This window comes from Artemia sp. Qi Xiang Cuo, chromosome 17 (genome assembly GCF_049724085.1).
Source record: "Artemia sp. Qi Xiang Cuo chromosome 17, ASM4972408v1, whole genome shotgun sequence".
NCBI lineage: Eukaryota > Metazoa > Arthropoda > Branchiopoda > Anostraca > Artemiidae > Artemia > Artemia sp. Qi Xiang Cuo.
In genome coordinates, this window is record NC_142810.1 from 35,456,710 (window position 1) to 35,482,604 (window position 25,895).

The following is a 25,895-nucleotide window of genomic DNA, read 5'->3' on the forward strand; positions in this document are numbered from 1 at the left end:
GCCAGTACGAGTTTTACAAAACAACGCTGTTGGGCTGTTAAATGGCCTACAACACCGGGATTCGGTACAAAACGGGTATGTGCGTGTAAAGATATTGCCAGCTTCCGGATTACGGGAGTTGTATAGACTTCTGTTCATTTTCAGGATTCAGAGGGGTATAAACCTCCCGTGCTTTGATTGCTTAGCAAACCTGAGATCTTCCATCCTCCATGATTATGATACTAGGTCATCTGTAGAGATTAATTTTCCGCTGGTTGTTTCAGCTCCATAGATTTTTTCTTTACTTCATAGGGGGATCAGAAGTTGGAACCATCTTGATCAAAATATAAAATATATAGTTGATATTTCTCCGTTTAAGATACTAATTAAAGGAATACTTTTTAGTAAGTTTGAATTTTAGTGATTTTTTTTATTATATTTGCAAATATTTATGCTCCTGGAGGTGATGATTATGGTTATGAATATGATACTAAATTCAATTAAAATGTTAAGGTGTAATGTTTGTGGTGCTGTTCGGGGACTGTGATATAGATATTTTTTTTTTTTTTTTTTTTTATTGTTTTTTTATGTTAGTATATTTTTGCCACCCCCTTGGACAAGTTTTTACTTCTTGGTGTGGCTGCTAAACTGATGTTAAATTGTTTGTTTGTCTAGAATAAATCTCTCTCTCTATGGTATGTTATTCTTATTTCGCTAATACTTTCGTCAATGATATTTAATCCTAAAAAAAGTACCATATCACTAAGCTGTCTTTTGTTCAAGCCATTTTTGTCCTTTCGAGGTGGAAGTGAAAAGGCAGGCTCACAAGCAAGCTAGTAGGCACTGGATATAGATCCAAATTGAAGTAAAATCAGGTTTCGCTTAAAATATGAATTGTTTAAAATTTGTGAAAGCTCCTTGGACCCAGCTACCAAGATTTAATTTAGTTCTTTGCTCCTTTTTTATTAATGATAGTATATATTCAGCCAGCACAAGAGGATTAACTTTTGAATGAAGGTAGATATAATTTTTCCAACACAGATCAATAATCTTGATATGTTTACCAAATTATGTTATACTTAGTGTATATTATAAAGTATATTCTTATGTTTATATTTGGAAGTATTCATTATAGGCTACTCTTAATCCAACATAACAGCCAAATTTTATCAGTGCTATTCAAATAGTAGTTCAAACAACAGAATTATACTTTCTAGCTAAAAAGAATAAAAATAAAAATTCAAATTCTCACTTTTAATAGCTTCTGTCTGTATTTGTTTATGCAATTAAAAACTAACCAACATAAAATAACATGTACACGCCCATACACGCGTAACTCTAATGAAGCACATACAACATGGTAAGGAACAAAAAGTAAACAGGAATGTGATTAAACGTAGACTTATAAAAAAGGAATATTGATAAAGGAACCTTTGCTATATTAAACAAAACCACTCTTAAACTTATATTTCTTTCAGACTTTAGCGTCAAAACAATTGGTAGAATACAAAATTTATACATTCAAAATGATTTTCACTAAGAATGGGGATTAAGTACGAAAAAGAAAGAGACATTGTTGCTGCATGGGTGTAAATTACTTCTAAATTAAGAAAATTTGTATGACTCTACAGCAAAACGTAACTAAAATACTTTTATCATTCGAATCCAAAGGAAGTACCTGAAATCTTTTACCTTTGTACATCATAATCAAAACCAGGAGAGCATAATGCATTGGTTTATGAAAACTACAAGTGTATTCTCTTTTAATTTTTATTTTCGTCCTTATGGTCTCACCATGGCTGAAAAAAAACTTCTCGAAGAAGCTGAGCCATCCACAAATTCTTCATTGTTATCTACTAAGAGCAACTTCATATGATCATTATAACTCGTAATGCAGAGATCTTCCAAACATATAAAAAATATTTTTCCATGCAGTTTTGTATCACTTGACCTATTGTTATGCTTGGTTTTTCCATTTTAGACTCGTTTATTCACAATTAATCTTGTTAATATTGAGCCTTTGTTCTCACTTGTATCAAGTTTAAGCACATAGTCACTATTGTTAGTCCTAAAGTCAAATAGAAGCAAACTATGATAGGACTTTCTTTCCCCTTATTATTGCGTCCTACCATTCCCGGCTCTGTATAGCCTATAGTTAGCAATGCCATAAATGAGAAATAAGCTCCTTCTGAAAAAGTCCACCCTTCATATTCTGAGAGAACAAAGCCTCCAAGAATAATATAGAGAATGATGATGCTTAAAATTAATGACACGGGAAACTTATGAAACTTCTCCACTTTCTGTTTTCCTTGATAAGATGTACTCTTTCTAACAACAACTTTTTCATCGCCTTGCAAATCCTTAAAAGAATTTATACGAGTAAAATGAGATAAATCTGAAAAGTCCGTTGTTTTTAAAAGTAATTCAGTCGAGTTCATATCCAATGGAGAGTTCATTTGATAGTTTTTACGCCGTGGCTGATCAGTCAACGGCCGTTTAGTCTCATGACTAACATTAGGTGGATCAAACGCAATTTTAGTAGGACTTGATACACTGGCTGAACATTGAAGACTAACATTTTCTTCCTTATGCAATGATGATATTGGGCTTGTGTGCTCAAATCCTGCAATATTATTAGCTGAGACCGGGCTCTTGCGTTGCTCGAGCTCAGTTTTTTTTGTTTGTGACTCTTCTAGAATAGCTTTGGTACTATTTAAGGTAGGTTGAAAATAGAATCCACACATGTCCTGTTCTTTTAGGTATGACTCATTACAAGAATAGTCGTTCTGAAAAGCTGACTGGAATTTTAATTGTTCAAATTTCTCTTTACCTTCTGTCAGTGTGTGTTCAACCATTTCAAAGCTGTCAGGCACCTGTGGTGTCACAAATGTATGATTTTTATTCCCCAATTTTCTTTGTTTATACGACCCATTCCCCTTTTGAGAGCATGCTTTCATAGAGTTATTTTTATAACCTTCAGTGACTCTTTCATCTTTTTTGTCTAAATGTTTACCCGCATATAGCTGCTTAGAAATGAAACTGACATTATGAAGTACATTGTTTTCCTCCAGCTTCACTTCTATCTCGTTCTTTTGATCTGTTTTTCTGTTTCCTGTGCATAATTGGCAGCAGCAAAGTTCGTAGAATAATTTTCGCAAAACATCAGCAAGAAAAATTCCATTTTTTGTTAAAAATAATAGCGCGAGTGGGATACCAAGCGTTGAATATAAGATAGTAATTATTTTAGAAGAACTTGAAGATGGTATGGACGATGTGTTACCTGAAATGAGATATAGTTTAAAAACGAATAACATATATAGATTTCCATAGCCGGGAAATATTATAGCCGGGGAGGATTCAATTTAAAAGTTGGCGTCTAATCCACAATCGCGAGTTCAGATACACAGTAATAATACTCTCCTAGTCTGTAAAAATGTCTTGTAAATAAAATGAAGTAAAAATAAACTATAGAGCGTAAAACTATTCATATAAACAGTTTTCTGACTAGAATAAAGTTACCGCATACAAAAATATATAACTAAGAGATAAGAAAACACTAAAGAAAACAAAAGGAAAAAGGGAAAATCGAAAGATTTTCACATCTGATAGGATACAGTTGTGGCTTAGTACAAGTTTGAATTGAAATTTAAAAGTGGCCCGCAGTCGCAAAAACATTGAACTTGAACTTTTACTAAACAACAACTATACTTTGTCAAATCTGAATTTTTGTTTTTTTCTTTTTTACGGTATAGCGTAAATTCATTGCTTATTATTTTTTTTTTATACACTCCAAAATTAATAAATTTTATCTTAAATGGAACTGCAGCGCTGTCTAAGAAACTACTTCCATAAAAATAACTGCTTAGCCTGAAAAGAATTTGCTGTTGACTTTTTTGAAGTACTCCAAACCATAATATAGCGGTCTATTTTTCATTCTATTTTTTTGTTGACATAAACTTTTTCTTTCTTAAAGAATCAAAAGCTTTGGTAACCATGGAAGGAACTAAAAACGCTAACGATAAGAACTAATGAACACTATGCCTATTTTATGATAGTTTTTGCGCACAAATTTCCATATGAAGTCCTGAAAAAATATGTATTCCGCTCCCAATCCTGAATAAAAATTCAGGATAAACCTGAATAAACCTCTTAAAAATGGTTTTAATTTGGGATAGGCTTTGCGTAACATACTATGCAAACTCTTTCTTTTTCTACTTTTGTTCATTACTTGATTGTTATTGCCGACTGTTATAATCAGCGCAGTAGCCCTACCTAAGCCAACAGTGGAGTGGCTCCCATAGGATTTTTATACCTGGATTCTTATACCCACTTCGTATGGTAGGGACGGTCGGAGAAATTTTGGAGGAAGTTCCTTTGCTTGAAAATTGAAATTTTTAGTGACCTTTTTAAGAATCGAAAGTGATTGGAGGACAATCAGCCCCCTTTTCGTACCCTTTTCAGGCGCGGATCCAGGATTTTCTTAGCGGGGGGGGGGGGCAAAAAAGGTTGATCCGATAAATTTGCGTTAGGAGTAAGTTAATTTAACTTAAATTTGCGTTAATTAAGTAAATTACGCTACTTTAGACTATGTTAGGGGACGCGTGCCCCCCTCGTCCCCTGGATTCACCACTGACCCATTTCAATACTTACTCTCCCGCTCCTGTTCAAAATCATCCGATTCAAATTATCGATACCCATTTTGTTCAAAATAGTTAAAAAGTTCACCAGATATGCCTCCAGGGATCACAAGATCCTCACAGTCCCTGGGGGAAGGACCGTAAACTATGCAAGTTGCTATTTTTTACGTATAGTTTTTAAAAGGGAAAATAGTGCTGGTTTGATCCTGGGTGTCCGTTTAGTCTGAAACATTCGGAGATCGTTTCCTGAGTCAAAAAAATCTTAAATTTTGTTTGGAAAGAGGAGCGCCAGGGGTCCTGAAATAATCCAAATAATATTTTTATTTTATTTAGTTGTATATCAAGTGAGCTCTTATCGATCAATTGCTGGGCTAAGATTCCCAAAGTTACAAAAGAGTATACTTTGTAAACTGCACGAGTACTCAAGTAAATCAAGAGACAACAAATTACTTACGATACCTAAGGAATGACGCAATGTATTAAGCGGAAACTTTGAGGGCGTACTGAAGGGATGGATGTCAATTACACTTTAAATTTTGATATGGGGGTTGGGGGGAGGTCCAGATATAGGTCAACCGATCTCACTTCCCAGGTTATCAAAATATCATGTTTGCAATATCTCGGGAACGGCTTAGAGGGGTGGAATTAAAACTACTGCGTGCTGTTGGACAAAAGAAGGTGGAGGTGGGGTAAGGGAAATCGAACTATAGTGCTAAGGGTTAGGGAAAGGATTAAACAATTTTTTGCCTCCACTTCAGGTAAAAGTAAAGTTTTTGCAGTTTAAGTTCCTAGGAGACTTATAATTTATGTACATTTAAGGAGCGAAATAATCAAAATATACTGTGTGCTGCCAGATTTTCAAAATTGTCTTCTAAAAAGTTTCAAGAATGGCCTAGGATATTAAGTTAGAATTATCGGGAAATGGTGACGGACGGGAGTCTGATGGACGCAAAATTTTGACTTAAGATTAAACAAATTTTTGTGAAACATCTGACTTTCAGATGCCAAGTGAGACCGATAACACCTGATCTTGCTACAAGTGCATATTCTAGAATTATGGCTTAAGGGAAAGGAAAAAGCTAAGCCAAAAGACACTACGTACATCCATGCTGTCCGTGGATATATCCAAATGCGTGAAAGGATGCGGAAATGAAAGTTCTTTTATTCTTTTTGAGAGTCCAAAGTGATTAAAGGACGATCCCCTCTCATGATCATTTTCGTTGCTCCCTCCCCGCAACGCACCAAGGCATCCGAGCAAAATTTTAAGATAGCATTTTGTTGAAATAGTCGAAAGGTTCAACAAATACGTGTCTGGAGATGACATGAACCCTACGACCTCTGGACCAAGGGCCATAAATTATGCAAGTTGTATTTCGCCTATTGTGTAAACAAAGATTGAGTAACACAAAAGGGAAGCATGTTCGATCCTGGGGGTTCAACTAATTTGAAACTTTCATAGATCGTTCACTGGGCCAAGAAAATCATGGCTTTTGTTGGGAGAAGGGGGACTAGAAATTGGAAGAATGCCTTGTTACTCTTGATAATTTGTATTTGGAGGGAACTCTAACGCGTAGTTTTCTAGCCCAAATTTCCGAGAGCTTCCCAGGAGCAAACTTTGAAAACAACATGTGTACATGAATAAATCAAAAGACACCATTTACACTGATTTTCCAAGTTTTTTACAATGTCTAGAGAATGGATTAAGGTATGGATTTGAAACTCTTGGGGGGAATTAAGAGTGGAAAGGAGCCTATTACATTTTAAATTTTGACTTGGGGGGGGGGTTGAATTAAACAACAATGTATATTCAGGTCATTGAAATAGTCTGACTGTATTCTTGCAGGCATATCTTGAAATGGTTTAGGGAATAGAGTTGACACTTCCAGGTACTAAGGAAGAAAAAAAAGGGAAATGGTGGGACAAGGGAATTCAAATGTAAAGTTGGAGGGAGGGGAAAGCATCTAACGAATTTTGATCTCCAATCAAAGTAAAAAGAACATTTTGCACTATAAGATCCAATGGAACTTATTACACAGGGTTAAGTAATGAGATAAATCAAAAGACAAATGCTGCAAGGCTGTAAAGTTGATGTATACGAAACATCCTGGAAACGGTTTAGGTCTTAAGTTAAAACTTTCAAGGAATGTTGAAGGGGACAACTTGACGTTAAATTATGACTTGGGAAAAAGGGTAGAGATAAATCAAAAGCCACTATGTACAAGGATAACCAGGATGGGTCTTTCAAATTGGCAACTGAAGGTTACAGTGTCCTCTTTTGGGGGTAAAAGTGATTTAAAGTCAGTCAGCCCCTTTCCATACTCTTCTTGCTACTCCCTGCATCATCTAAGAAACCTGATCCAGATTTTGAGGATGGTATTTTGTTCAAAACAGTTGAAAGGCTCAATAAACATGCCTTTGAGAATAACAGGATCCCCACATACTCTCATCCAAGGGTCGTAAAACATGGATGTTGCTAATTGGTTATACATAGGACTTATCCCGGGAATGATTTTGGGAATCGAGTTTAAATTTTCAGGGAGTTTTGGGGAGGGGTTTAGTGAAACTTGTGTTTTGAGTGGATAAGTGAACCTTATATCAAGAGAACTCCCTGGTGTTCGAAACAAAATTTAGAGGTACTCTTCTTAATAGGGACCCATTATTAATTTTTTTTTTATAAAAAAAAAAACTCGAAATGTGTTTATTTAAATAAGCAAGTAGTTACAACAAAATATAATACAGTAAGATTCATTTAATAAAATGGTGGATCATTATTCTCCATTTACATTCAAATTTGTATTAGGTTAATATCAGGATTGTGTGGAATTTCAGTCCATTTGAGCGACATTCTCAAATGGACATCTATCCTTAGTTTTATGGCAAAGCTATAATTGAGAATGCTTGCATAAAGCTATTTTTATTCAAGATTCTGACGGAATATGCAAATTTTGTCCAAAACCTAAATTGCTAGCAAGAATCTTAATTATTAAGCAGAAAAAACTAAAAAAAAGACTTTTGAAATATTCATATTATTAACCAGTAAAAAAATATACCAATTAAAGACGAACAGAAATTATTTTCAAAATAATTTCAAAAGAAGCACAGAAAAGCAAAGAGCTATATTAATACCAAAAATAAATAGAAATAAAGTCATATAATAATTTGAACCTAAAATAAACAGAAACTACAATTCAATGAAAAAACAAGATCCAAAACGAATAGAAAATAAAATGACCAATCAAGCCGCACTTAAAATGCAAACGAATTACCTAAGACAGGAATTAGTCTAACACCCCCCTAAGCCCTTTAGATACCAGAGTGTCATTTTCACTTTACTTAAAACAATTTGTATTTCGATCAGTGTGTTTTTATTTGTCATTGCATCAACAAAAACACCTACACTCAAAATGATACCTCAAGGCTAATCAAAAATTACAAATGAGACTGGAGCTACCTGTCTCCTTCCCTCCCTCTCAAAACCTTTAAATGGCTTGAATTTCGTGTGAGTTTCATTGAAAACAGTATGTATTTTGGAAAGCGCAGTTTTATTCGCCATAACATCAACAGCATCAACAAAAAAAGAAAGAAAATTACCGTAATATCCAAGATTACTGAAAAGAATTTATAAAAGTAGACTGATAGCATAATAGAGTATGAAATTCATTCCTGGAAATCTCATTGATTTTTATTTATTAACTTTATAAAGAGCATATATAAACATTTTTTTCCAGTGAGGTGCAAATAACGCTCTGGCCATTAAAAGACTTACGAGGCGTTAGCCCTGCTCTTGATTCCGGTAATTTCTGTTTGTTTTAAGTTTGACGTGATTGCTTCTCCTGGAAAACTTTCTTTTGGAAAAGTTGTTTATTTTTTAATTAGCAATATTCATAAGGCTGATTAGCCAGGAAAACATAGTCAAAGTTGGAAAAGTATTTCATGTTAAGTTTTTAAATATTCTACTTATGCAACATGTTTCATTTGTTGCAGAGTTAAATTAGAAGTTATTTAGAATTGAACTAAATTAATAAGATCTAAATTTCTACAAGCCATAAAGTTTTACTGAGAAATAAAATGAGAATTTATAAAAGTTAATGAGCACTTTATTTTTGACTAAAATATTTCCACATAAATTAGAAATGGTTTCGTACCCCATATAATTAATTAAAGGATGTCCAGAAATATTATAATTTGGAGCAATTTCTTGAGAAATGAGTTAATCAGCATAAGCATAACCATAAATACACTTGAAAAGGAGAGAAAATTTAATTAAAAGAGATAAAACAAAATATTTGTAAAATAAATCGTGGCTTATTTGCAATCATCAATGTAACTTAATAAATTATTTGTTACCGTGAAATGATTAACTATAAACCCAAAATATACAAAAAATTGAATAAATTAATATTTACTGAACTAACTTTTTTTTAATTAAAACTAAATATTTATATATATATATATATATATATATATATATATATATATATATATATATATATATATATATATATATATATATATATATATATATATATATATATATATATATATATATATATATATATATATATATATATATATATATATATATATATATATATATATATATATATATATATATATATATATATATATATATATATATAAATTTGAACCTTTTCAAACGAGTGGATCAAATTAGGTGGAGAAACAAATTGTGAGGCAATTGTAGAGGACAATACACTTCAACAAGGCTTTAAAAAAAAATATAAGCTGCTTGGAACTTTGAATGTACCCAACCTGCTGAATTTATTAAATCTCAGACGTTGCATAATGATTTCTTATGCTTTTTTCTAACTTGTTTGAAACTAGACCCCGGCGCCACGCCGATGAGGGAAGACCGGCGGCGACGGGCCCAAAAACAGCGCGCCACGCCGCGCCGCCGGTAAGATGTCGTTGGCACGCCGCCGGCGCGATCAATGTTGACCGCAAACATTATTGTTTTCATCAGTCTTTCTCAAATCACAGCTTAAATTTACAACAGAGTCGAGCCTAGTCATGAGTTCAAAAATTCACAAGTCGCTGGCTGGAAACTGGTCTTCTTCGTTATTCATCAATAGAAGTAGAAATCTGGTAGAAACGAAATGGCTGTGGCGTTTCAGAAACCTTACATAATACGAGTAGTTGAAGTATCTATTAGCTATGTATTTTCAACATAAATAATTATCAAAATTAGTAGTTTTTTCATCGAGTGTTACTGCATACAAAACTTCAAATACCGTATCACAAAATTCGTCAGTTATCTGGGTAAATACTTTGAATATAAGTTTGAACTTAGAAGCTTAATTTTTTCATAATGATCTTTGCCTATATCTATTTTGTCACCTTTAAAACAGTTGAAATGGGCAACTTTGATATTGATTGTTTTTTTTTGCTCTTTTGGATTCCTAAAAAGCCTAATGTATTAAAAACTGGTTTTTAATAACAACTTAAAAAAATATATATTTTAAAGTTTTTTTTTGGGCTCCTTTATAGAATATGTCATGTAGGCTAAAGCTGAACTGCTGCTTTTTTATTGCTTTTGGCTGCTCTTTTGGATATTATTCATTTTTTCTTTTGGGGATTCATTCCAAGTTATAAACTGATAAATACCTTATATCAGTCAAATTATAAACTGCATTTAATAGGAGTAAATTTATCAAATTGAAAATTACATGATGAACACTTCAATTACAGTGAAACAAAAAACACTTAATGGTTTATTCGGTATGAACAAAAATGAAATGCCAGCTATTTTCTTAGGTAAAAATTGGAAAGCTCATCCGTTTTAAATGTAATTAAATAAAATAATAAGCAGACTGAAGTAGCTCCAGGAAGATGTTGAGATTTTCATCCTAGTTCGTCACTTTTAATCCAAGCAAAATGTTAGGACACTTAGTGTCAGTTATTGACTTTAAGCTTTGATTTCCAAATGCTCACAAAAATTACCAAATTTAAGAAAGTCGCAAAAATAAGTCACCTGTGGTCTAAATACTCAAAGACTCCTCTTTGATCCCCACCCAGGCTCAAAGCTTCTGCTGTGGTAATTTCCATGGAAATCTCCAAAGAGTTTCTTTTTAAAATAGCTTTCAAGCGTAGTTAGGGGTATTTAGCCTTTTTTGCTTTTCTTCAAACCTTTGAAAAAAGTGTTATAATATTCCAAATGTTACATTTGTTATATTTGTGCATACTTTTGGTAATCATTTATGGGGTGATCGAATTTTTTAAACCATTGTAGATACGTAGGAACGTTGTAACATGTAGTACCCTGAGGTCAAAAGACTGTTAAAGACTTCTCCTTGAACCTCGCAAATTAAAAGCTTTTATTATAACCCGGACTTTTAATGTAGCATGGGCACTGGACCAAGGGCGCCATTGTCACTCGAGCGCAACGGTAGGTGGTGATGTCAATATTGCTTTCGTCACACCATTTCGTTTTTGTGTGAATCTACCTGGTACTGATGAATGAATATTTTCAAAGTAAACCCATTTCATCAATAAAAAAAAGGGTTGGACGTATATATCCCTTTCCCTTTGGACGATAAAAACATGCAAGTGCTGTATCAAGTGTAGCTCACGAAAATCTTGTTAATTTTTGTCAATTTTTCAACTTTTTGGCATCCCTGCTTTCAATAAAAAAAAAAATCAAGGTACTATCACTCAAATATAAAAACTCCCTACCCCCCCCCCCCTCTGGATACCATCTTGATAGGATACCGTCTCTGCTTTAAATAAAAAAAGAATAATTAACTTATTGGCACCCCTTCTTCCAAAAAAAAAAATCGAGGTATAACTATTTAAATATGATAGCTCACTACCCCCCCCCCAATCTGGATACCGCCTAGATAGGATGCCGCCTCTGCTTTAAATTAAAAAAAAAACTTTTTGGGATCCCTGCTTTCAATAAAAAAAAAATCGAGATATTATCATTTAAATGTAATACCTCCCTACCCCCTTTCCCTCTGGATACCACCTTGATAGGATACCGTCTCAGCTTTCATTAGAAAAATAATTTACTTAATTAACTAGGTCACTCTATGGTTCAAACAAACACGCAAAATAACGTTAAACAGCTTGTGTTCCTTAAAAAAAAAATTGAGGGTATGAGTAAAGAGGTACAAAGACAACCACAAAAATATCAAAATTATTCAGATATACCTCAAATTATTGGAAAACTGAGTCATAGATTCGCCGTGGCATTCAATAAGATCCAAAGAATCTAATTAAAAGGGAGCCCACACAAAAGCCAAATTAGGCCAGTAGCCTATAAGAAATCACAAAATACCCAAGACAATGAACAAGTGCTAATGGGGGGCCCTGGGTCTATCAAAATATTTCAATGGTTTCCTAGGGAATTTGATACCATTTTCTTCTGTCTCCACTTTAAATGAAAAAATTATTATTTTTTTGGCACCCCTGCTTTCAAAAAAAATGAGGTATTATCATTTGAAAATGATAGCCCCCTATCCCCCCCCCCTATAAGCAATAATTTATAATTTATTTATGAATCATATTTTTGGGGTAACTTCCGGTTCAATCTTTAATTCCCTAACCTTGTAGGCCTACATAGCTTAGTCCATAGCTAAATTTTGTCTAAATAGAACGGTTTTTTTTAGGGGGGGGGGGGGGCTAAAAATGTTTCAGAAAGAAGATTGTATTTTCTATCAGGCGTTCAACAATTGTTTATTAAATATAAATGAAAATCTTATCTAAAAAAATTAAAAAAAAAAAAATCTGCAAACTTACAATTCAGTTGTAGAAACAATCTGTTGGCTGTCAATTTCAAAATCCAACTGAAGGCTGAAGCTGTATAGTAGTGAATGTGTTCTATAATTCTATTCAACTTGAAAACAAAATTCTCGACTATGAATGACATAAGAAATACTCATTGGGAAATTGCATTAAACATTATTCAAACTCCTTTCAAAAGAATATTACTTTTTTTGTCAGATTATGATAGACAGTCCGCATTGCACTAATTACTGAAGCATATTATGTCCCTCTGGTTTACATGCACAATAGTGAAAGAGACAAAAGTTAATCCGCAAAAGAACAGTGAAAAACTATGGCATGCGAAGTAACATTTGGCAAGAAAAGTCACCGGTAATAATTCGGTAGAGATGGCACCGTGATTACGTGATCGGGGATTTAGGGAACCAATTTTTTTTTTCGGGGAAATCCCCAAACATTCGGGGATAGTACAAACCCTGCTTGATTTCTAATCAGGAAAATCGAAATACTAAACCACACGAGAAGGAATAGCTCCGACTTTGCGGTTGACACAATAAAGAATTGACGCAAAATTAATTTGAAGTCGACCGAACGCCGCCGCCTCTGCCGGCGGCGTTACGACACTTCGGCGGCGTTCGATCGGGCCTCTCGTCGGCGGCGTTCGGTCGATCCGCCGGCGCGGCACCGAGGTCTATTTGAAACATTAAAAGAAAAAAAAATTAAAATATATTATTTTCATGGATTTAATGAGGAAAATTATTTGCGTTTTGGCATAACCGGATGCGACAAAATCAAAATAGTTTTGTTTTAAAAATGCTTATATTTTTGCACTTTATTAAATATTCAATCTTTTATATCTTGGATAATTGGAGTTCTTTCGTGTCTGATAAAATTATCTTTGATAGGTTTTGTAAGATCTACGAGGTCATTTTCCACCTCGCTTGAAAGAATAAAGAACATTGAAAAACTACAAGATAATTCGGGAATTATATTTGAAGAATAGGATATAAAAAAATTATTACTCAAAACTGTTTTAAGTATTTAAGCTCTTTAAAAAGTGAAGAAAAAAAATACTTTTTTGTTATAACTACTTTGTGCCAATCATTTTGTGTAAGAAACATTCGGAATTTACTTATGTTTCAATACAAGGGATGGGGCTTAATCACACTTTTGCATGAAACAAGTGAAATTAGACTCTAAGAAAAATAAAATGGATAATTAATAAAGAGAAAAATAGTTTTGATTTTCAGGGTCTTGACCCTTATCTTCATGAAATTCCTGTATTCAAAAGTATGATTCCAAAATCTTATATAAGACTTTTGATTCCATTAGTCTTATACAAGGTGCTTTGATTCCATTTGATTTTAATTTCGAATTGTATCAAAATCAGGGTTACTCAGTATTGGTTCTGAATAGTACAATTAAATAACATGGGTTACCTGGAAAGCAGGGGCGTAGCTACAGTATTTTATTGGGGGGGCAAGAGGGGGTGCTATTGAAGTAGGTGCTATTCAAGCGGTAGTGAAGAAAAATAACAATTTAACAAACACGCTACTTGGTAAATCCAAAACCATTACGCAATACATATAAAACAATAAACACACATTAAACAATCATTTATGTGAGTGCTGGTGTTTGGCTTTTACTAAAATTGTCAGCAATGAGCTACTGCAGACGACAGCAGTATAGCGTAAACAAGCTTTCGGGTGGGCAAAGTTGAAAGTCGTATACACTCACCCTTTTTCAGCCAGATTTGCCACTAATGCTACAGTACGTATCCCCCTTCACTTTCCCCAACCCCCCGTTCAGCACAGGATGTTTAATCTCATAATTGAACGAAGCTCTGTTCTAATAGGCCCGAGAATCGCACTATTCATTTGCTCGTAATTTTGAATGAATTTTGACCCTGTAAGATTTAATTTGTTGTACTAAACTTATAAAATACGTGATTTATTGAAATATTATTTACAATTTTTATTAAATTAATTTGTTTTATAGGCATAATCATAGTTTCATAAATCATAGGCAGCACAATAGCGTTGTTTAAGTAAAGATACTGGATAAGTCAAAGTATTATCACAGATTATAAAACATCATTTTTTGACATATTCCCTGCATTTAAATAGCGAGCTTATTTTAAATTTTAAAGTATTCGAAAAATAAACTTAGAATTATTAACTTATCCGTTGGGCACTGTTTGACAAAGAATATCCAGAAAATCTGAACAAATCTTGGCATCATTGCGGCAGAAACCGTAAATTAATTAAAGATTGCCAGGGATGTCAATTGTAAGGGAAAATTGACTCCTAGAGCTTGGAAATTACCTTACCCTTTGTATCTTTGTTTAAAAAAAAAAAAAATCTATAAAAATTACACACAAGTTTGTCATGTGTAAATCAAGGTATGGGGGAAATACATTTCCAGATGGGGTTACACTGAATATCGTTTTTATGTCTATGATTCCTTTCACTAGCAAAGCACGGTCTCCTAGTGCTGCATGATAAAATTAATAACAATAAAAAAAAGGTTGAAACTGCTTATATGTTAACCCTTCCCAAGTTGAACCCCCTGAAAACACCACCGTCTTATTTCCCTCCCAAATATTATCAGACAAGAGTGACCCAGGTTTAAAAGATGTGGCCCCTTTCTCTAAAACCCTCCTTGCTCAACCCAACCAGAAGTTTAATCCTGCTTCTCAAATGAATCCCAGCCTTCATCCCGAAAAAGATGCCTCTACTCCCCCAGATCCACGTTCCTCCCACTGTCTCCCACAATTAACAAACAAAATATTGCCCTCTTTAGTAACCGTTTTACTTTCCCAAAGTTGCTTGTTACGAACGCCCAAAGCCTGAATTTCGACAAACTGATCGAGCTAGAGGCCCTCTGTCAAAAAAAACAAAATTGATGTAATTGCCGTAACTGAGGTCTGTTACGTAACTGAGGTCTGTTATGAGAAAATACATAAATTCCTTCCCGGTGAAAAAAGTAAAAACATGTTCTAATGACAAACCATACATTACTACCCAATTGAAAAAAACTAATTAGAATTAAATTGAATCTACTAAAGAGTGGTAAAACATCCGAAGCGAACTCACTGCGTAAACATATAAAAAAGGAAATACGTAAATTTACTTCTTCATATTACAAATGCAAAGTCCAGGATTTATTTTCTACAAAGCCAAAACAATGGTATAATAGAAAAAAGAAGAATTTGTGGGAAAACCAAATAATATAGATTTCCATATCCAAGAAGACCCTTCAGTTACAGCCAATGATCTGAACCGGTTTCTTTCCTCCATAGTTCAGAACCTCCCTCCCCTTTCTTTTGACACTCCTTATGATTTGTGCTCTCTCAATTTTCCCGTTATTTCGCCCTCGGATGTGGAGGCAAAAATTAAGAACATTAAAAAGTGTAGTACATGTCCACTAGACATCCCGATTGCACTAATTAAAGCCTTTGCCGACAATCTCTCAGAGCCTTTGTCCCTACTTTTTAATGAAATTACCTCTACTGGTAAATTCCCAAAGTGTTGGAAATTAGGTTTTACTACTCCCGTAAAAAAGAAAGATAACAATGAAGATTTTGATGGTGTCCATCCCATTGCTTTTACTCCAGTTTTTTCAAAGTTATATGAAAGCTTTTTAGCTGAATGGTCGAAAGCAAAAATAGTCCCAAATTTTGATCAAAGAAAATTTGGAACTTACACTCTACATTTACCACCAACTATTTCGTTCACCTCATGGATACAATTTGTAGCACACTTGAAAAACCCAATACCTGGCTCAATGTTATCGCTGTTGACTTGCAAAAAGCTTTTGATTTAATCAACCACAATAAACTATTAGAAAAGCTATCTAATGACTTTCAAGTCGACCCTGATTTAATTAGAATAATTGTGTCTTTCCTCTCTAACAGAATGCAAGTCGTGAACAACCTGAATGTATATTCTGATCCCTTCCCAATTTATAATGGTGTGCCCCAAGGTCCGATTTTATTTTTTACAATGATAAACAACCTTGGTGTTTATTTTCAGGATAGATGGAAATTCATTGATGATCTAACTGTCTTAGAGACATGTTCCAAAAATTCAAAAAGCAACCCAATGGACATCTTGGAATCGATATCAGCCGAAGCTCTTACTGATGATATGAAAGTCAACCCTTTAAAGTCAACTGTTCTTACTATTAATTTCCTTAAAACTCTCCCTTCTTCCTCCTGTCCAATCCCCCTGAAATGTCTGTTACTACTATGAAATTAATGGGTGTTACCATCTCAAGCGACTTAAAATGGGATTGTCATATTAAAGATATCTTAAAAGGTGCAAATGTCACACTGTCCCTCCTCAAACTTCTTAAAAAATTTAAATGCCCTAAATCGCATTGTTTGAAGATTTTCCTCTCATTTGTACGCCCCACCCTCGAGTACGCCTGTCCTGTTTGGCATCCTGGCATATCCATTGAATTGTCGGACAGAAGAGAGGCAGTCCAAAAAAGGTGTCTAAGAATTATCTTCAATGAGGGTAAAGTACCATATATTTCCCTTCTTAGGAGAGCTAATCTTGTCACCCTTAAGGAAAGGGGAGCAAAAATTACCTTGCGTTTTGCTAACAATGCCCTTCATAACCCTCGACTAACTTCACTTTTCTCTGGTCAATATTCACCCCTTCGACTCCGCCTCCCGCGTTCTGTGTCAACAAAATTCACCTTCTTGCCCCAATAAGAGTTTGCACTGAAAGATATAGAAGAACTTTTATCTCTTACATAGTTGACATTTTCAACCAGTGCATTTCCGCTGCCTCCCCCCCCCCCCCTCACTCACTCTTTACCTCATAGTTATTAATTTTAATATTCATTTTGCAAATTTGGAGGTTTTATATTTATGTTTGTTAGTCACCAACAAACTTAATTTTACGTATTAATTTTACTTTATCCCCTTGTTAATTTTACGAGTTTTCGGTTTTTTTTTTACATTTTTGCTGACTTGACATTGGCCTTCTAATTTTATGAATTTTTTTTTGTTTTTTTTTTAGCATTTTTACGTATTTGACATTGACCCTTTTATAATTTCCTGTTGTTTTTGGATTGTTTGTTTTTGTTGTTCTATTTTCGCTTTATTTGACGCTAAAGTGCGAATTCGGCCCTTTTGGACTTGTGATAGCCGTTATTCAGCAATAAATCTTATCTTACGTACACACAAATTTTCTAAACTATGAGAAAATTATAAAGATTTCGTTTCAATTCACTTTATTCTCAGCAGACATTTTGTACAGCATACTTATGCAGAGACAAGTGTCGCACAAGTAGCACTGACGTTGTGTGTAATGCGATTAATTTTGGTCATAATTCTTAGCACATTTATGTCAGTTTTTTTTAGCTGGTTTAAAGAAATATTTAGAAAAGCAAAAATAGCGAGAAGTCAGCATGGTATTGTAGACAGAGGCAGTTCAATGTTTATGCGTTAGCAAGTGAATCCAAAACGCAAGGGATAGGACGTTATCAGCGTTTATTGGGCGTTTCAACGACAGATAAGAGAATTCAAGTTCCAAATAAATACTGGAAGTAGAAATTAAAAAAAAATGATTCCTGGAGCGGATTCTCCTCTACCATATTCCATGACCAAATCACAACCGATTTGACCTATCTCATTATAGTGTGAATATCATAATAAAAAGCACTAAGTCTTATTTTCTTTTTCATTCAGGAAGTTATATTCCCTGTATAACCACCTTATTCTTCAATAATTCTGTTTATGTCCTATTTGCAGATGTAGAGGGTGTATTCATTTCCACTTTAAAAGTTTTAAACAAGAGAGTCTAATCTTAAACTGGTAGATTTTTCTAGTCTTCCTTATGTTGAAAATGAGCTTGGATTAATAAAAAAAAATATCTGCTCAAAATAAAGAGCAAATTTGACACTTAAAAAGAGCAAGATTTAAAGCAACTTAATAAATTATAGTTTTCTTTCCAAATTATTGAAGGGGGGCAACGGCCCCCTTTTGCACCCCCTCAAAGACACCACTGCTGGAAAACATAGTTCCTGCAGTTTCAACATTTCAGAGAAGGATCCTAAATACAAAGAAAAGGCAAGATGTCTTGAACTTCTTTGTAAAATACACAGATTGTCTTTTAAAAGTAAAAAAGAAATTTACTTTTACTCGACATACACTTTTCTGCTTAATAGTAGAAAGACAACTCTGCCCTCTTTAAAAGTGCGTAAGACAGTGAAAATGTAATCTGATCATTTGAAATGGTTGAAGGAAACTTACACAAAACACATATATTTCAATAAAAAAATACGAAAATAAAATCAGGAACTCAATTTTTAATAAAAATGATCTCCACATTCTGCTATCTAGTTTTTATAGTTGTAGCGGGTGTAAATTTTTAAAAAAGCTACGCGGGTAAAAATCACCGGGAACATGTGATAGCAGTCTATTTAAGAAGGTATAGCTTTACTTTGAAATGGTAGTTGTTTTCAGGAATTAATAGATTGCTAAAATTTGAGTTCTTATAGACAAGAAGCGTTACAAAACTTAATTCATTAGTTTACAATTCATCATCACAGTTCAACTTGGAGACTTCGATGAAAATAAGGTACTCAATCTATGAGTTTATCTAAGATAGGGCTATAGGACAAAAGCGTTTTTGTTTTTATGAACTTGGTACTTTAGCGTCATCAAGTAAGCCTATATTATTTACCACGAGAGGATAAATTTAGTAAAGCAACTTAATTTTCTTTCCAAAATTGTTTATTTTATTTCATTAAGTCATAGCTGCTACACCTCAACAAGTTGTAAACATTGAAAGCAAAAAAAGACGCATGCGAAAAATACTTTTTGGAGGGGATAGGCAGGATTAATACAGTAAAGTGCGATTTAAATTATAAAAAAAATTGAGAATTCACAGTGACCAGTATGTTTAAACTTTATCCGAATGAAGTTTTTTTTTTTTTTTTTTTTTTTAAGTTATTTATCCGAAATGAAGATATGTGGAAAGGCAAAATGCAAAAGTATGTCATAATTTGTGTTTACCTTTGTGGTTAACTTCTGGAATACAATTTTACAAATTAGGAATTTTGAGAGTAAAAGAAAACGGATGTGAAACCTATCCCTACCTATTGTTGTTACCAAACTAGCAGCAAAGAGAAGAGATTCCCCAAAGTTGATGTTCTTATCTCCTTTGCTAGGGCCTTCATAACTGTGCATTATAGCAGTAGTAATTATATTGCTCTCAAATTTCTTGAGTGATTCCTCCACAACGCGAGTCCAATTCTCCTTATATAGCACATTCAAACTCTCTGTAAAATCCCATAACTCTTGTATACATTTTTGCCGCATGTTTTTAATAGCAGCAGCGCTTTCATCTTTTTCATTTTTGTCCAACCTCCGAAAAATAGCTGCTCCTACTACTAAGTAAATCAATATGGCTGCTGTTAGACCGAAATTTGATGACAGCACTTTAAATACGATACTCCAAACGTTAGTTGTACACTTTACATTACACATTTTGACCCAAAGCAAACTGTGTTCTATTGATGTACTTGTTAATCTTCATGTGGTTAGCATATTTCAATGTTTTGTCAGTTTATCACTAGATCATAATCAGTTTAGAGTTCGTGCTAAAAGGGTCACTGAGCTTTGAATACGGACAAGAGTGCTTAGACAGCCTGCAATTGGATAAATTCGAATTAATGTGTAATTGAGAAAAAGACATAATAAAAAAAAAAACATCTATTCAAAATGTATGCACATTCAATAAAAAAGTTACCTTGGATGGCTTTTTTCAAATAGTTCTCATTGAAAAGAAAAGTCTAATTAGCAGATGAATGCAATTATACTGGTTGAGTTTATCACTTTATCAAAAATGATTTTATCAATCTTTGTAGAGATCAAAGAATTTTGTCAAAAAATCAAATATATGATTTTGTCAATTTTCTTGTGTGATCTGATCTCTTAATTCTCAAATCTATATGGGAGTATTCATGACGTAGTAATATCAGGGGTGTAGATTGTGTCTGTCCTTACAAAGCTTACAAGAGGATACATCTGGTCAGACTACGACTTTTCACAACGGAGTGGCTTTGTGAAGACTCTGACTCTTTCACCTCCTGGGGCACTAAAGGAAAAATAAAGATCAGCCCTGACACTTAAGTCACTCATAAAAAGACGCAGTTTTGCTGTCTTTTCTTTTAACACCCTTCCTATAAATGAATCACCTTTTCTGTAGATGGCGAAGAACAGCAAAAATGGGTTCCACTGCTAAATTAGTCTAAAGGTTGGCAACCTAAATTAGTCGTGTCTATAACCTTTAGCCTTTTATGGTTTTTACCCCAAAACACTCTTGATACCCTTTTTACTTGTTAGTTTGTCGTGGACTATTTATAACATAATCGTACACTAGGTTACCCATTCACTTTTTTAGGCTAGTGGATTTAACCGAAAGAAATACTAGAGTAATACTCTCTTGCATCTGAGAATAAAGAAATTTCATGACCAAAAAAGGCTCTAATTTCTTATGGGAGTTTCTAGAAAATAACAAGTTTAACCAAACAGTACGATTTTTTGTGTCGTGTGTATGACAGTAAAACGGCAAAAAAGTAAAGAAAATAACAGTTGGCAGTGCAGTACCAAACAAGGGTGGATCCAGGATTTTTTTCGGGGGGGGGGGGGTTACTAATTTTTGACTCAGTTCTCGACTAATTTTACTGATTTTTACCTAGGTTTTACTAATTTTCGACTCGGTCAAAAATTTCGGGGGGGGGGGGGGAGTTCAAACCGGGTAACCCCCCCCCCTGGATACAGCCTTGGTACCAAACAAAAACTTGCGAAAATTGCTCGCTTTTGTGAATTTTCCATTCTTTTTGTCGTTCTGTCCTATAAAATTCACTACATTTCAGATAAAGTACAAACTTAGCGTGACTATGCGACAGTCCCCAGAAATGATACACGGATCATGATCCAATGCACGGATCATGATGATACGCTTCACAGTTGTTGTTCAAAGCTTTAAATGTAAAGAAAGAAACTCTATAGAGATGTGTTACCAATCCAAACAGTAGTCTCGTTTAGTCCCCAGATTGATAACACCTTTTTGTATTTCTTGAATTTTAAAACCTGCTTTGAAATCGTATTAATTCAGTGCCTCGAACTTTAATAAATTCAGTGACCTTAAGTGATTATAGAAGTTTCACAATATTCTGCTACGGATTAAAATACAAAGTGACCTTATTGTTAAGGACTAATTATAGATAGCTTTGTTTGGATGTAATAATACGATAGCATTAACAGGTACGAAATTTCTGTGTCTTCAGCAATCTTTTAGTTAGAATTCTAGTAAAAAATTTGTCAGCCAAATTTTATCCAATTTTTCGCTAATTCAGTGACATCCTGTACAGAAGAGAGCGGGAAAAAACACAACAGTCAGATCGGTACCGGCTGGACATTGATCCTTAAACTGCTGTGGAAGGGTGATTTGGTTACCGGCACTTCCCACAGGTTTTGTTAACTGTTTTATAGCAGATATCAGTAGTCGAATATTATTCATCCACGGCATTTCGTATTTCATTACATTTTGGCATTACACCATATCTCATTCACTTTCATTATCTTCAATATTTTCTCATTGACGACTTAAATTTGGCCCCGCCCACGGACTTTGCCCTCTCCGGAATCACTTCGTAACGAAATGACGAGCGAGAAACTTGTATCAAATCCTGTGCTGAATTTTATTTTGCGAGCGAGAAAAGCGGGATGTGCAAAAGACTCGATTACGAAAATCGCTTGTGATTTCTGTAAGGCGGAAGAAATTGTTGATGCCAAGAGAGCGTTGTGGGCCACTGCAATGTCAACGTGACCTACTGAACGACAGAAAGTTATCAACAACGTCCAAGATATTGTGCGAGCATTCGATATGTATGATGAGAAAAAGGTGACCCTGTCCCGATTTGTCATACTTAAGCCAGACAAAAGTGCCGGTGGTTCCGGAAAAACTACCGCGACGATTACTCGCAAGTTAAACGAATTTTATATCGAATTGAAAAGTTTTACCGAACAAAAAAGCGTCAAGACTGTCCATCAGCCTTCTGTACCTATGATAATGTCTGAAAAGCCTACTTATTCAGTGGTCGTCAAGAATCCTCCGAAAAATCTGGACAATCCCAATGCCCGCAAAGACTTTCTGGATTGTATAGCCGGCAGTTCTAGTTCAAGTATTATCACTTTAAACCCTGGGAAGGATGAATGGCGTGTTGTCTTGTCTGACAAAGCTGAAACAACTAGACTTGCTGAGGCTATAGCCAACTATAACCATGGTGCAGATGCCATAGTGAAATCAAGTGCATATTTTGGCATTATCCGGCGTATTCCCCCGGAACGTTGACCGCTGACATTCAGCGTTGTCTACAGAACTGTACTGAAGTGTCTCAAATACGGTCATTCAGATCTTTCCGCATAAAATTTGAAAGTAAAGAATATCTACAAAAAGCAAGAGACAGTCCACCTAAGATTGGCTACGAGCGGCTACCTGTGTCAGAATATAAGTTCCTGCCCCCTCAGTGTTACAAATGCCAAGCATTTGGCCACAATGCTGCTAACTGTGTGAATTCAAGGAAATGCTCGCAGTGGGCTGGTCCACATAAAAACTCTAAAGACACCCCCTGCCAGCTGCCCCTGAAGTGTGCACTCTGGGGTAAGACTGACCACCCGTGCTACGCGTATAAGTGCCCTGTTGCCCAGAAGCTATTAAAACGAGTCGCTCTCTAAAAATCACTACCTGCAACATGAATGGTTCAGTGATTAATAAAAAACCTCTTCTCTGTCAGCTCATGGCTTATTGTGTTGTGCTATGTCTACAGGGACATTTCATCGAAAAAAAGACTAGACCTGCTGCAAATGGACGGTTTGGTTGAAGTTTACTGTGCTCATGCAGTATTTAGTGCCAGAGGAAGACTGTCCGGTGGTGTTGCTCTGCTTGTTCATGCCGAACGTTTGCCCATACCAATTTCGTATTTTGGTTTATTTGTGTCAGTTCAGCTGCTAGACATTGCTATTTTTTCTACATACATGCCAACTGATTACCATGACTCAAATTCAGAGCGAAAGTTCAGCATAGCGTGCAGTAAGCTTGCAAATTCTGTGTCAGAATCACAGAAACATGGCCTTACTGCTATTTTTGAAGGGGATATGAATTGTAACCGTAGTGATACTAAGAGCTCTAGGATAGAGATCCTTAATTCTTGTCCTCAACTCAGTGTACTGAACAACGACCTAGTATTTACATATATACATAATAGTGGGTCTACATCCAACCTTGACTTTTTCCTCTCAACAAAATCGATTGCAACTTACCCCTCTTCCCGTTTTAGCACTGAAATCAGTGTTTCTAACCACCTACCTGTGTCGAATACGTTCCGCGCTGGCTCAAGTAATACTTGCATTCCACTCAAGAATAATAACCGCTGGGTCATGAAACAAGAGTGGGAAAAAATTGATGTTCCTACCTACCTACCTACCTGACCATATATTGTCTAAAATCAAAGTACCTTACCCCCTATTGCAGCCTAGATCAGACTTAAGTCAGGCTGTCAAGCAGTTGTCACTGACTACCTATTGCTGAAGTCGTGCACGCGTTGAGAGTGGCAGAAATGACGACTGTGTTTCTACAAGAAAAGTGCGGATCGGATCCAAAATACCAAAGTGGAATGAAAACCCCAAGCTTCGTTAAGCCTGTCGTCGGTCACGGTTTTGGTTCCAGCTGTGGTGTGACAACGGTAGGCCTAAAGTGGGCACAGTTAATGAAATAAGATTGTATACGAAATGCAAATTCGCTAAATGTTTAGCTCAGCATCGTGCTCGTATTATAAAAGAAAACAGTGCTCGTATCGAAATCAACCCCTCCCTGGTTTGAAAATTTGTGAAAAATAACAGAAGTGATAAGCGCTCCGACCCTCCCCATACAAGCTCCTAGGAGGAAGAGTTGAATAACTACTACACTTCCGAGTTCTCTGCCGCTGGTCCTCAGCTTGAACAGTCTTTCAAAAAAGAGCTCGACAAAAGGCTCTCTGAGCCTACCGTAAGTACGGGTTTTGTAGTATCTGTCTCCAGTGACTGTGATGCCATCAATAAAGTAAAAAAGAAATATTCAAAGGGAGATGATAATATCTGCGTTTTACATCTTTGCATGGCAGTCCGTTGCTATTTGAGCCCTTAACTCTACTATACCAAATGAATTTTTCATGTGGTTTAGTGCCCGATTCATTTTGTATCGGTGTCATCCCTCCAGTTATAAAAAAGGGAAAGGATCCATCTCAGTGCAGCTCGCATAGACCTATTACTGCTGTCCCGGTTTTGTGTGAAATTTTGGAAATTCTGGTTATTGAGGAAATAAACCAAGTGTGTTATACACCCAGCAACCAGTTTGGGTTCAAAAAGGGTAGCAGTTAAGAACATGTTCATCAGGTCATTTTTATTATTCTCTTCGACTGTGATCGGACCGGTGAATCTGTCATTATTGCGGGTTTAGATGTAAGTCGAGTGTTTGACTCCAGTCTTCATAGCCAGCTGTTGTTGAGTACAAATAACCGTGGTCTTGACAAGTCGGTAGTCCTCATTTTCCGTAATTTGTATCAAAAACTTAAAGTGAAGGTCATGATTAGTCAATCCGGGTGGGATGAACATTTTCTCTAATATTATCCCAATTCAAAAAGGGATCCGTCAAGCAGCTTTTTTTTTCGCCAACGTTTTACAATAGCAGTATAGTTAAAGCTCAGCCAGCGGTAGGGTCTAGTTTTCTGTATCTAGTTCTAGATCTGTCATTATTGAATTACGTTGATGATATTCTGAATTTAAGTCGTTGTTTTTCCCGTTTTGAAGAGAATTTTGCGGTGCTGAAAAGTTCATATGAAAAAATCGGTCTGTCTTTCCATAAGACTAACACTGAGTTTATTTTGTTTAATCGTAAAGGAAGTGATCCGGCCCCCGTAGTAAAACTCGGTGACAAAATAGTAAAACCATCATCAAGCACAGTGTACCTTGGCTGTCCCCTCCTCATCGTCTCGCTCTTTACGCTAAAGTTTTTTATTGTTTAAAAAAACAGAGTTGTCACAAAGAGTCAAACTTTAGCGTAAAGAGCGATACGTTGAGGAGGGGAAAGCCCCATTCATATACGGAATAATTTCTGTTCGTTTTAAGTTTTAATGTCACTCCTTACTTTCAGTTAAAAAAACTTGTTTTTTTTAAATTTAATTTTTGAACGTTTTTGAATTAATACAGGTTTTGATTTTGGCTCACCGTAAATCAATAATTAAAACGAAATTTGCATATTAGTTTTACTTTTATTTGGCTAAATGGCTTTCTCGAAAGTTGTTTAATTTTATTTACGAAGGTTTTTATTAGTAATAAATATACGTAACTTACGAATTAACATACGTAATGAACTTCTATATTCATATATTTTTAATACGTATATTAGGGGTTAGCCCCCTATTCAATACATTGCTCTTTACGCTAAAGTTTGAATTTTGTTCCAATTCTTTAAAAAT

The 25,895-nt window shown here is 34.9% G+C and overlaps 1 protein-coding gene across 2 annotated transcripts in view; it reads right to left on the reverse strand.

The window, feature by feature from the left end:
• Positions 1-1,241: 1,241 nt before the first annotated feature.
• LOC148942141 (uncharacterized) overlaps positions 1,242-25,895 on the reverse strand; it is a 34,254-nt gene continuing 9,600 nt past the window's right edge. For both annotated transcript variants that reach the window (XM_089103072.1, XM_089103071.1), the window contains 2 exons: positions 19,473-20,024; positions 1,242-3,259 (listed from right to left, as the gene is read on the reverse strand). In XM_089103072.1, the coding sequence (XP_088959198.1) occupies positions 1,986-3,259; positions 19,473-19,863 (1,665 nt within the window). In that variant the 5' untranslated portion in view covers positions 19,864-20,024 and the 3' untranslated portion in view covers positions 1,242-1,985. The remainder of the gene's footprint in view (positions 3,260-19,472; positions 20,025-25,895) is intronic.